The sequence below is a fragment of the Saccoglossus kowalevskii genome, chromosome 6 (genome assembly GCF_978046115.1).
Source record: "Saccoglossus kowalevskii chromosome 6, keSacKowa6.1, whole genome shotgun sequence".
Taxonomy (NCBI): domain Eukaryota; kingdom Metazoa; phylum Hemichordata; class Enteropneusta; family Harrimaniidae; genus Saccoglossus; species Saccoglossus kowalevskii.
The window spans coordinates 41,589,097-41,603,664 of record NC_140646.1 but is presented as its reverse complement, the minus strand read 5'-3'; the positions used below and the strand labels follow the sequence as shown (position 1 = coordinate 41,603,664).

Sequence of the window (14,568 nt, the reverse complement as noted above, 5' to 3'; positions counted from 1 at the left end):
TACAGTTAAAAAACGCAATGTGATAAAAAGAATAAATCAAGTGATAACATGGCTTGGTCACTGTGCTATAAATTGCTATAGTATGATAGTGAACTGGGTTCATCATGCAAGTCAGATTACCATATTTGCTCCAACTCCAACATGCATATTCATTCAGCTGACATACACTTCTATTGGAGATGTGCTTCTAATAAAGCAAATACAGTACATGTGGAATTGAAAGAGCAAATATGTCATTCAATTACGTTGACACTGAAATCTAGAATGGCAGACACAAAAATATTGGTAAAAGGTAACAAGAAGAGCGATGGTCCCCTAGGAATGGTGTTCAGGTTGGTGCTGTAAAGTATGCAATCAGCCCCCCCCCCCAAAAAAAAATACTAGGTGTATAAATTACACTGTCATACAAATACCCATGAGTCATTTTTATTATGAATTGTGAAATTATTCTTTCACCCCTGATGTCATACCTCCTTGATGTCAAATTGACTGCATAGAAAAGAGAATATATAATATATGCCCCTTTAACATCACAATGACATCTCCCTAATAGGGTATCTTGTTTATTACCACAAGAGGTCAAAGATCATCCAATTAACCTCAGCGGAGAGGACCATTGCTCTCCTTGAATTCAACCACAATGGGAAGCCCTATCACAGATTGATGGGGATCATCAAATTCTCAGACTGATCTCCATAGATGTGCAAATTTCACAAAAATCACAAATATTCAGACCTAACACATATTTGCTTTTTACGAGTTATTTTTGTGATATTCAAATGACTTTAAAAAGATCGCAAATAAATCTGTACATAGATGGTTTCACAGATTTTGCTATGCAGGAAGGAAAGATGGTTTCGGAGGTCATTTATAGTTTTCACTGTGAACTTACTGTGACACAGAAATGCAATGGATCACATAATATGCATAGATTTAACCCAGTCCACTGTACAATAAAATAAAATGGCTGACCCTACCAAAAACATATACTGTTTTGTATGTTAGTCAATCCCCTCTTGTGGCCAATTTAGTTGTCTTACAAGACCACCTTTGGGTTTGGCATATCGTCCATATTTCTCTAGTCTGCAGTCATACTTAGTAGAGCGCCAACCAACAAATTGAGCTGTGGTTTCTGGAACCGCTGGTGATCTGCCAATTTTGATGTATCTTGATATTGGTGTTATTGGAGGAAGTGCCAAGGGTGGGGGAAGAATGATTTTCTCACGTTCTGTCTTGGGGAAATCATCTTTTACTAACTGTAGATAAGAAACAAAAAATGTGTAACGATGATTAGCTATATGCACAAATATGGATTACTGTGAAGAACCTTAATAGTCCCTTTATTAAATGCAGCCTAAAATGAGGACTTGTGGATGAACCCCTGTGCGTGCATCAATACGTTTGTATGTGCGTCCGAACCTGTATCTTAGACATGACTGATTACATTCAAACTTAATTCACACATATATCCTACATAATATTATACATATGTACATCAATTTGTTCCACAAAATGGCGAATGGCGACCATTTCATGCTGAAAACTCATCAAAATCAAGCATTTCTGGCATTCCGGAACTGGATCTTGAATCTTTACAGATGGATTTTTTTGAAACTTGGTACATGTACATACATTGAACATTATGGAGCCTTGACGCACATCATTTTGTTTTTCAGATGGGATTCAAAATGGCCAAAAAGACGGTCATTTTGTTTTAATGAATGCGGTTCTCGTGCCATATCTCTGATATGCTTTGATTGATTATCATGATCCAATTTTATATGCATGTATTCATTATACATCATGTCATAGATATACAGATGTATTGGTTTGACTATGCGTTTCAAAATGGCTGACTGGTGGCCATTTTGTTTTAATTAATGCTGTTCCAGAGCAATATATTTTAATATGGACAAATACTCATTTACAGATCAGATACAAGATGACTGAATGCCAGTCATTTTAATCATAATCAAAAATCAACTTGGTATAAGTACATGTACATGTAGTATGGACTATGACTGTTTCAACATTGGTGTAAGTACATGTAGTATGGACTGTCACCATTTGTTTCACCATTTGTGTAAGTAGTAAGAACCTTCACTGCTTCACCATTGGTGTAAGTAGTAAGAACCTTCCCTGCTTCACCATTGGTGTAAGTAGTAAGAACTTTCACTGTTTCACCATTTGTGTCAGTACACGTAGTATGGACTGTCACTGTTTCACCATTGGTGTAAGTAGTAAGAACCTTCACTGCTTCACCATTGGTGTAAGTAGTAAGAACCTTCACTGCTTCACCATTGGTGTAAGTAGTAAGAACTTTCACTGTTTCACCATTTGTGTCAGTACACGTAGTATGGACTGTCACTGTTTCACCATTGGTGTAAGTAATAAGAACCTTCACTGCTTCACCATTGGTGTAAGTAGTAAGAACCTTCACTGCTTCACCATTGGTGTAAGTAGTAAGAACTTTCACTGTTTCACCATTTGTGTCAGTACACGTAGTATGGACTGTCACTGTTTCACCATTGGTGTAAGTAATAAGAACCTTCACTGCTTCACCATTGGTGTAAGTAGTAAGAACCTTCACTGCTTCACCATTGGTGTAAGTAGTAAGAACTTTCACTGTTTCACCATTTGTGTCAGTACACGTAGTATGGACTGTCACTGTTTCACCATTGGTGTAAGTAGTAAGAACCTTCACTGCTTCACCATTGGTGTAAGTAATAAGAACCTTCACTGCTTCACCATTGGTGTAAGTAGTAAGAACTTTCACTGTTTCACCATTTGTGTCAGTACACGTAGTATGGACTGTCACTGTTTCACCATTGGTGTAAGTAGTAAGAACCTTCACTGCTTCACCATTGGTGTAAGTAGTAAGAACCTTCACTGCTTCACCATTGGTGTAAGTAGTAAGAACTTTCACTGTTTCACCATTTGTGTCAGTACACGTAGTATGGACTGTCACTGTTTCACCATTGGTGTAAGTAGTAAGAACCTTCACTGCTTCACCATTGGTGTAAGTAGTAAGAACCTTCACTGCTTCACCATTGGTGTAAGTAGTAAGAACTTTCACTGTTTCACCATTTGTGTCAGTACACGTAGTATGGACTGTCACTGTTTCAACATTGGTGTAAGTAGTAAGAACCTTCACTGCTTCACCATTGGTGTAAGTAGTAAGCACTTTCACTGTTTCACCATTTGTGTCAGTACACGTAGTATGGACTGTCACTGTTTCACCATTGGTGTAAGTAGTAAGAACCTTCACTGCTTCACCATTGGTGTAAGTAGTAAGAACCTTCACTGTTTCACCATTTGTGTCAGTACATGTAGTATGAAATGTCTCTGTTTCACCATTGGTGTAAGTAGTAAGAACCTTCACTGCTTCACCATTGGTGTAAGTAGTAAGAACTTTCACTGCTTCACCATTGGTGTAAGTAGTAAGAACCTTCACTGTTTCACCATTGATGTCAGTACATGTAGTATGGACTGTCACCATTTGTTTCACCATTGGTGTAAGTAGTAAGAACCTTCACTGCTTCACCATTGGTGTAAGTAGTAAGAACTTTCACTGTTTCACCATTTGTGTCAGTACATGTAGTATGGACTGTCACCATTTGTTTCACCATGGGTGTAAGTAGTAAGAACCTTCACTGCTTCACCATTGGTGTAAGTAGTAAGAACCTTCACTGCTTCACCATTGGTGTAAGTAGTAAGAACTTTCACTGTTTCACCATTTGTGTCAGTACACGTAGTATGGCATGTCACTGTTTCACCATTGGTGTAAGTAGTAAGAACCTTCACTGCTTCACCATTGGTGTAAGTAGTAAGAACCTTCACTGCTTCACCATTGGTGTAAGTAGTAAGAACTTTCACTGTTTCACCATTTGTGTCAGTACACGTAGTATGGACTGTCACTGTTTCAACATTGGTGTAAGTAGTAAGAACCTTCACTGCTTCACCATTGGTGTAAGTAGTAAGAACTTTCACTTCACTGCTTCACCATTGGTGTAAGTAGTAAGAACCTTCACTGCTTCACCATTGGTGTAAGTAGTAAGAACTTTCACTGTTTCACCATTTGTGTCAGTACACGTAGTATGGACTGTCACTGTTTCACTGTTGGTGTAAGTAGTAAGAACCTTCACTGCTTCACCATTGGTGTAAGTAGTAAGAACCTTCACTGTTTCACCATTTGTGTCAGTACATGTAGTATGAACTGTCTCTGTTTCACCATTGGTGTAAGTAGTAAGAACCTTCACTGCTTCACCATTGGTGCAAGTAGTAAGAACTTTCACTGTTTCACCATTGATGTCAGTACATGTAGTATGGACTGTCACCATTTGTTTCACCATTGGTGTAAGTAGTAAGAACCTTCACTGCTTCACCATTGGTGTAAGTAGTAAGAACTTTCACTGTTTCACCATTTGTGTCAGTACATGTAGTATGGACTGTCACCATTTGTTTCACCATTGGTGTAAGTAGTAAGAACCTTCACTGCTTCACCATTGGTGTAAGTAGTAAGAACCTTCACTGCTTCACCATTGGTGTAAGTAGTAAGAACCTTCACTGTTTCACCATTGGTGTAAGTAGTAAGAACCTTCACTGCTTCACCATTGGTGTAAGTAGTAAGAACCTTCACTGCTTCACCATTGGTGTAAGTAGTAAGAACTTTCACTGTTTCACCATTCGTGTCAGTACATGTAGTATGGACTGTCACTGTTTCACCATTGGTGTCAGTACATGTAGTATGGACTGCCACTGTTTCGCCATTGTTGTAAGTACATGTAGTATGGACTGTCACTGTTTCACCATTGGTGTCAGTACATGTAGTATGGACTGTCACTGTTTCACCATTGTTGTAAGTACATGTAGTATGGACTGTCACTGTTTCACCATTGGTGTCAGTACATGTAGTATGGACTGTCACTGTTTCAACATTGGTGTAAGTACATGTAGTATGGACTGTCACTGAGTGTCAGTCATTTTAATCATAATCAAGAATCAACTTGGTATAAGTACATGTATATGTAGTATGGACTATGACTGTTTCACCATTGGTGTAAGTACATGTAGTATGGACTGTCACTGTTTCACCATTGGTGTCAGTACATGTAATATGGACTGTCACTGTTTCACTATTGGTGTCAGTACATGTAGTATGGACTGTCACTGTTTCACCATTGGTATAAGTACATGTAGTATGGACTGTCACTTTTTCACCATTGGTGTAAGTACATGTAGTATGGACTGTCACTGTTTCACCATTGGTATAAGTACATGTATTATGGACTGTCACTGTTTCAACATTGCTGTAAGTACATGTAGTATGGACTGTCACTGTTTCAACATTGGTGTAAGTACATGTAGTATGGACTGTCACTGTTTCAACATTGGTGTAAGTACATGTAGTATGGACTGTCACTGTTTCACCATTGGTGTAAGTACATGTAGTATGGACTGTCACTGTTTCAACATTGGTGTAAGTACATGTAGTATGGACTGTCACTGTTTCAACATTGGTGTAAGTACATGTAGTATGGACTGTCACTGTTTCAACATTGGTGTAAGTACATGTAGTATGGACTGTCACTGTTTCGCCATTGTTGTAAGTACATGTAGTATGGACTGTCACTGTTTCACCATTGGTGTCAGTACATGTAGTATGGACTGTCACAGTTTCACCATTGTTGTAAGTACATGTAGTATGGACTGTCACTGTTTCAACATTGGTGTAAGTACATGTAGTATGGACTGTCACTGTTTCAACATTGGTGTAAGTACATGTAGTATGGACTGTCACTTTTTCAACATTGGTGTAAGTACATGTAGTATGGACTGTCACTGTTTCACCATTGGTGTCAGTACATGTAGTATGGACTGTCACTTTTTCAACATTGGTGTAAGTACATGTAGTATGGACTGTCACTGTTTCAACATTGGTGTAAGTATATGTAGTATGGACTGTCACTGTTTCAACACTGGTGTAAGTACATGTAGTATGGACTGTCACTGAATGTCAGTCATTTTAATCATAAACAAGAATCAACTTGGTATAAGTACATATAGTATGGACTATGACTGTTTCACCATTGGTGTCAGTACATGTAGTATGGACTGCACTGTTTGGATTGCCATCACATCACTATTAGTGCCAGTAGTATGGATTGCCATCACATCACTATTAGTGCCAGTAGTATGGATTGCCATCATATCACTATTAGTGCCAGTAGTATGGATTGCCATCATATCACTATTAGTGACAGTAGTATGGATTGCCATCATATCACTATTAGTGCCAGTAGTATGGACTGCCATCATATCACTATTAGTGCCAGTAGTATGGATTGCCATCATATCACTATTAGTGCCAGTAGTATGGATTGCCATCATATCACTATTAGTGCCAGTCGTATGGATTGCCATCACATCACTATTAGTGCCAGTAGTATGGATTGCCATCATATCACTATTAGTGCCAGTAGTATGGATTGCCATTACACCACTATTAGTGCCAGTAGTATGGATTGCCATCATATCACTATTAGTGCCAGGAGTATGGATTGCCATCATATCACTATTAGTGCCAGTAGTATGGATTGCCATTACACCACTATTAGTGCCAGTAGTATGGATTGCCATCATATCACTATTAGTGCCAGTAGTATGGATTGCCATTACACCACTATTAGTGCCAGTAGTATGGATTGCCATCATATCACTATTAGTGCCAGTAGTATGGATTGCCATCATATCACTATTAGTGCCAGTCGTATGGATTGCCATCACATCACTATTAGTGCCAGTAGTATGGATTGCCATCATATCACTATTAGTGCCAGTAGTATGGATTGCCATTACACCACTATTAGTGCCAGTAGTATGGATTGCCATCATATCACTATTAGTGCCAGTAGTATGGATTGCCATCATATCACTATTAGTGCCAGTAGTATGGATTGCCATTACACCACTATTAGTGCCAGTAGTATGGATTACCATCATATCACTATTAGTGGCATTCGTATGGATTGCCATCACATCACTATTAGTGTCAGTGGTATGGATTGCCATCATATCACTATTAGTGCCAGTAGTATGGATTGCCATCATATCACTATTAGTGCCAGTCGTATGGATTGCCATCACATCACTATTAGTGCCAGTAGTATGGACTGCCATCACACCACTATTAGTGCCAGTAGTATGGATTGCCATCATATCACTATTTGTGCCGGTAGTATGGATTGCCATCATATCACTATTAGTGCCAGTAGTATGGATTGCCATCATATCACTATTAGTGCCAGTAGTATGGATTGCCATCACATCACTATTAGTGCCAGTCGTATGGATTGCCATCACATCACTATTAGTGCCAGTAGTATGGATTGCCATCATATCACTATTAGTGCCAGTAGTATGGTTTGCCATCATATCACTATTAGTGCCAGTAGTATGGATTGCCATCACACCACTATTAGTGCCAGTAGTATGGATTGCCATCACATCACTATTAGTGCCAGTAGTATGGATTGCCGTCATATCACTATTAGTGCCAGTAGTATGGATTGCCACCACATCACTATTAGTGCCAGTAGTATGGATTGCCATCATATCACTATTAGTGCCAGTAGTATGGATTGCCATCACATCACTATTAGTGCCAGTCGTATGGATTGCCATCACATCACTATTAGTGCCAGTAATATGGATTGCCATCACATCACTATTAGTGCCAGTAGTGTGGATTGCCATCATATCACTATTAGTGCCAGTAGTATGGATTGCCATCATATCACTATTAGTGCCAGTAGTATGGACTGCCATTATATCACTATTAGTGCCAGTAGTATGGGTTGCCATCATATCACTATTAGTGCCAGTCGTATGGATTGCCATCATATCACTATTAGTGCCAGTAGTATGGACTGCCATTATATCACTATTAGTTCCAGTAGTATGGATTGCCATTATATCACTATTAGTGGCAGTAGTATGGATTGCCATCATATGACTATTCGTGCCAGTAGTATGGACTGCCATTATATCACTATTAGTGCCAGTAGTGTGGATTGCCATCATATCACTATTAGTGCCAGTAGTATGGATTGCCATCATATCACTATTAGTGCCAGTAGTATGGACTGCCATTATATCACTATTAGTGCCAGTAGTATGGATTGCCATCATATCACTATTAGTGCCAGTCGTATGGATTGCCATCATATCACTATTAGTGCCAGTAGTATGGATTGCCATCATATCACTATTCGTACCAGTAGTATGGACTGCCATTATATCACTATTAGTGCCAGTAGTATGGAGTGCCATTATATCACTATTAGTGCCAGTAGTATGGATTGCCATCATATCACTATTAGTGCCAGTAGTATGGATTGCCATTATATCACTATTAGTGCCAGTAGTATGGAGTGCCATTATATCACTATTAGTGCCAGTAGTATGGAGTGCCATTATATCACTATTAGTGCCAGTAGTATGGATTGCCATCATATCACTATTAGTGCCAGTAGTATGGATTGTCATCATATCACTATTAGTGCCAGTAGTATGGACTGCCATCATATCACTATTAGTGCCAGTAGTATGGATTGCCATCATATCACTATTAGTGCCAGTAGTATGGATTGTCATCATATCACTATTAGTGCCAGTAGTATGGATTGCCATCATATCACTATTAGTGCCAGTAGTATGGACTTCCATTATATCACTATTAGTGCCAGTAGTATGGACTGCCATCATATCACTATTAGTGCCAGTAGTATGGACTGCCATCATATCACTATTAGTGCCAGTAGTATGGAGTGCCATCATATCACTATTAGTGCCAGTAGTACGGACTTCCATTATATCACTATTAGTGCCAGTAGTATGGACTGCCATCATATCACTATTAGTGCCAGTAGTATGGAATGCCATCATATCACTATTAGTGCCAGTAGTATGGATTGCCATCATATCACTATTAGTGCCAGTAGTATGGATTGCCATCATATCACTATTAGTGCCAGTAGTATGGACTGCCATTATATCACTATTAGTGCCAGTAGTATGGATTGCCATCACATCACTATTAGTGCCAGTAGTATGGACTGCCATTATATCACTATTAGTGCCAGTAGTATGGACTGCCATTATATCACTATTAGTGCCAGTAGTATGGATTGCCATCATATCACTATTAGTGCCAGTAGTATGGATTGTCATCATATCACTATTAGTGCCAGTAGTATGGATTGCCATCATATCACTATTAGTGCCAGTAGTATGGATTGCCATCATATCACTATTAGTGCCAGTAGTATGGACTGCCATTATATCACTATTAGTGCCAGTAGTATGGATTGCCATCACATCACTATTAGTGCCAGTAGTATGGACTGCCATTATATCACTATTAGTGCCAGTAGTATGGACTGCCATTATATCACTATTAGTGCCAGTAGTATGGATTGCCATCATATCACTATTAGTGCCAGTAGTATGGATTGCCATCATATCACTATTAGTGCCAGTCGTATGGATTGCCATCATATCACTATTAGTGCCAGTAGTATGGATTGCCATCATATCACTATTAGTGCCAGTAGTATGGACTTCCATTATATCACTATTAGTGCCAGTAGTATGGATTGCCATCATATCACTATTAGTGCCAGTAGTATGGACTGCCATTATATCACTATTAGTGCCAGTAGTATGGATTGCCATCACATCACTATTAGTGCCAGTAGTATGGACTGCCATTATATCACTATTAGTGCCAGTAGTATGGACTGCCATTATATCACTATTAGTGCCAGTAGTATGGATTGCCATCATATCACTATTAGTGCCAGTAGTATGGATTGCCATCATATCACTATTAGTGCCAGTCGTATGGATTGCCATCATATCACTATTAGTGCCAGTAGTATGGATTGCCATCATATCACTATTAGTGCCAGTAGTATGGACTTCCATTATATCACTATTAGTGCCAGTAGTATGGATTGCCATCATATCACTATTAGTGCCAGTAGTATGGATTGCCATCATATCACTATTAGTGCCAGTAGTATGGACTGCCATTATATCACTATTAGTGCCAGTAGTATGGATTGCCATCACATCACTATTAGTGACAGTAGTATGGATTGTCATCATATCACTATTAGTGCCAGTAGTATGGATTGCCATCATATCAATATTAGTGCCAGTAGTATGGACTGCCATCATATCACTATTAGTGCCAGTAGTATGGATTGCCATCATATCACTATTAGTGCCAGTAGTATGGATTGCCATCATATCACTATTAGTGCCAGTAGTATGGATTGCCATCATATCACTATTAGTGCCAGTAGTATGGACTGCCATTATATCACTATTAGTGCCAGTAGTATGGATTGCCATCACATCACTATTAGTGACAGTAGTATGGATTGCCATCATATCACTATTAGTGCCAGTAGTATGGACTGCCATTATATCACTATTAGTGCCAGTAGTATGGACTGCCATTATATCACTATTAGTGCCAGTAGTATGGACTGCCATTATATCACTATTAGTGCCAGTAGTATGGACTGCCATTATATCACTATTAGTGCCAGTAGTATGGACTGCCATTATATCACTATTAGTGCCTCTAGTATGGATTGCCATCACATCACTATTAGTGCCAGTAGTATGGACTGCCATTATATCACTATTAGTGCCAGTAATATGGACTGCCATTATATCACTATTAGCGCCAGTAGTATGGATTGCCATCATATCACTATTAGTGCCAGTAGTATGGATTGCCATCATATCACTATTAGTGCCAGTAGTATGGATGCCATCATATCACTATTAGTGCCAGTAGTATGGATGCCATCATATCACTATTAGTGCCAGTAGTATGGATTGCCATCATATCACTATTAGTGACAGTAGTATGGACTGCCATTATATCACTATTAGTGCCAGTAGTATGGATTGCCAACATATCACTATTAGTGCCAGTAGTATGGAGTGCCATTATATCACTATTAGTGCCAGTAGTATGGATTGCCATCATATCACTATTAGTGACAGTAGTATGGACTGCCATTATATCACTATTAGTGACAGACAGGTTAAATCTACAGAAGGGAGGTAGATTACTGTCAGAAGGTATCAATCACTGATTCAATGGATTAACATTAATCCCAGCTTCCACTGCTTTACAATTGTTGTCCATATTTTGTTATCAGTGTTTTTGCCAGTGTGTAAAACAATATGTAATTATCATATGCTGGGTTTCATGCTGGGGTTATTAGCTCACTTGAAATGAAAAATCATTTGTATTGTAATGTTTTATCAATTGGGGAATGACAGGCGTTATATGGTATAAATAATAAATTGATATAGGTTGTGGTGGATTCACAAACTCAGAACAATCCTGCATTAGCTCTATTAGCAGCATAATTCAGTGTACAACAAATGCAATTACTGGTTTTTAGTTTTTAGAAATGTGGCACTTGTGCAAACTGTGCATTGGTATGTATGCACACAATTGCGCTGGTGCACAACATGACTAGTACATGTATACCAGTGTTGTTATGACAACACATAGTAAAGATTGATGTAATCTGAGGTTACTATCAGTTCAGAGATACAGAAATGTAACTGGTTTTTAATGCCACAGAATCATAGTCAGGTTAATAGTGTAATTATGATAGAAATCAGAAAGGTTGACATTTCGCCAACATCTGCTAACCTAAAAGTGATATTCCAAAACTGTAAATAAAACTTTTGCTTTTTAGGTCCACTGTTGTTTGTCGAGTGGAGCTTATCATATGAGTGATTATCCGTTGGCGTCTGCATTGACTTTTTACTTTTTCGACTTTTTCTTGAAAACTACAAATCTCACTGCTTTAATGACCATAAAGCTGGATCTGACATGTCTTTGTGTAAACATAATGGGCTAATAACATTGACTGCCTACTTCAAATAAGAATATTTTTGGGAGGGGAAACCCATCCAAGGCTGAAGGGGGCTAGGACACCCACAATCACCTAAAACTGCTCGAGGGGGGGCTTATGTTGGACAGTACAAAAAAATAACAATGGAGTTGTGGGCTATTACTGGTATTACATATTGATATACTAGTAGCCCAAACCACAGTAGTAGGGGTTACTGGATACATGGGATAGTCTTACATGTACTATAACAATGAATAGGTTATAGACAGTTTAAACCATCTGAACAAATTCACTGGGAATTACTGGACAGTCCAACTGGTCCATATAAACAATATGGAAGGGGCTATTAATGAGAGGGGTATTGATGGAGCTATTGGGGGAAACAACTATAAGAAGACAAAGTCAACATTGTAATCTTGATGGAGAATCAGTTAGATTGGTGATGGCAACAATAAGTCATGACCTGATAAGTGCATGTCGGTCCATACATTATGATCTGCTGTACAACCTAGGGAGGTGGTCACCGGTAGGTGAACTGTATGCTCAAGTCCCTAAGAAAGTGAAAAACTTCACATGGTTCTTTCTTGCTTATTTCATAAAATTCATGGAAGGGAGTTTGCTTAGGAATTAATACATCCAGTCTCGTTCAAAGTACACTCATTTAAAGAAAAACACGTGCGCATGCGTTTCCCCGCAATCTTTTCTCAAAATCTTTGCGTCAGACATCGGTAGTCTGTCGGCAATGCTTTGCGTAATAATAATAATCTTTATTGCGTCCGTATGATTATTATAAATGCAATACAGATGTAGAAAAGAACACAAAATTTGATTAGCAAAAATGTTGTTTACAATTATATTTGTAAAGGCGAAACATGAAACTTGTTTATTTCCACTATGAATAAACTGTCCCCTTATCAACTAATGATTATGCCGATCATGTGGACAAACAAGTCCGGTGCGATATGGGTCAAACTGGCTATGGTTGCATGTATTTTTATTTTATTAACACACAACATTCCTCGGAAGAGATGAAAAGGGTTACAATTGAAAAATAATGGAAAAACTAACAACAAAAACAAATAAAGACAAGAAGAAGAAGAAAAGAAAAAACTGCTAGGAAAAGACAAATCTGACTAAGGTGCGTGTTGCTGTCTGAGATGAACTCTGCAACAAGTTAATTAAAATAGACGAACCAATGCCATTACATTGAGTGAATTAAAAACATGTCAAATTGTTGAAGCTTATTAAAGTTGCGGATACGTTTTATAACCTACATTCGGCCATCGGTTTGTCGGGAAACAATCTATGTGCCAAAACAAATTTATCTCATTTCGTCGCATGTGCCGATTGCAACTCTAGACTTTTGAAATCTACACAGTATTCATCACAGCAACGTTGTGTTAACGACTACAGACTATGATAGCTGTTTCTAGACGCAACAAGAGCAGAGGTCGCATCCTTTTGGCTGCCTACGCAAACAATTCGTCGATACGTTGCAGCTGAAATCCCCAAAGGGCATCTCCTACGTCACGCTTAACCCCACAGTATGTACTCACGTCTCTATATGTTGTTTTCAAAAAGCCCCAATGTTGTGGCCAACTTTTCCTAGAGTCTTCTTCGTATTTTACGTGGTCTTTCCTGCAACAAATATAACATAAACTTCAGTAACTTTAAAAAACAAAACAAACACAATTGACGATAAACAAAGTGATCATGATTCACAGTATGATTTCCTTACCAAATCTGGTCCTGAGCGACGAAATTGAACCCTGCTAAAGCTTTACCACCGGCTTTGTCTGCCATATTCGACTTTAAATGCACAAAATCGACCTATTTCCGTTACTGTTTGGCAAAAGAATTAAAGCGAAAATCCCGTCACACACGGATAGCGTGTACAGGATACCGCGGCTATAAGGCAGGGTCGCTATAGCAACAAGACGCCCATTCAGCTCAGACATACCGTGCACAACAACACAGACTCGTTATAATGGGGCGGTCCCATTATAGTATAGGTAAATGCAAACCAACTGGACAACATGTTGTTTTCCATCACAAATCCATACACTCTACATGCTAAGTAGAACTGGATACAAGAATATATATATATATATATATATATATATATATATATATATATATATTCTATATATATATATATATATATATATATATATATATATATATATATATATATATATATATATATATATATATATATATATATATATATATACAGACAGTGTAATTACAGTGTAATTAATTAAAATGGTTGTTCAAATTCCATACGAACAGAATTAAATAGCGCAAACAGTCGATTGGTAAATATCAACAGCAATCGAAGTGATGAGGGACCACTACCTCCCGGCCGCCACAATTAGCAATACTTGTCCTTGTACTTTGACCATACCTCAGTACCAGTGGTTTGCATTATTTAATTTCGTATTATAAATAATGTTTGATTGTCATCAAATGTGCATTGTTCCCTTGTCTTAGAATTGTATTCGATATCGTTCTTAGTTTGTTTGTCCTGGACTTATCATAAAACTACTTTTCCAACGCTACTGCATCACGTAATTGCCAATCGGAAATCTCCGGAAATCTTCGGCTAACCAGG

General features: G+C 38.3%; 1 protein-coding gene across 1 annotated transcript; it reads right to left on the bottom strand.

The window, feature by feature from the left end:
- Positions 1 to 760: 760 nt before the first annotated feature.
- Positions 761 to 13,890, bottom strand: LOC100369246 (ciliary microtubule inner protein 1-like). Its single transcript, XM_002739738.4, has 3 exons — positions 13,693 to 13,890; positions 13,511 to 13,592; positions 761 to 1,256 (listed from the first exon to the last, which is right to left on the bottom strand). Exons 1-3 carry the CDS (start codon positions 13,755 to 13,757, stop codon positions 1,002 to 1,004), a joined length of 402 nt encoding a protein of 133 aa, XP_002739784.1. The 5' UTR covers positions 13,758 to 13,890; the 3' UTR covers positions 761 to 1,001.
- Between the last annotated feature and the right edge of the window lie 678 nt (positions 13,891 to 14,568).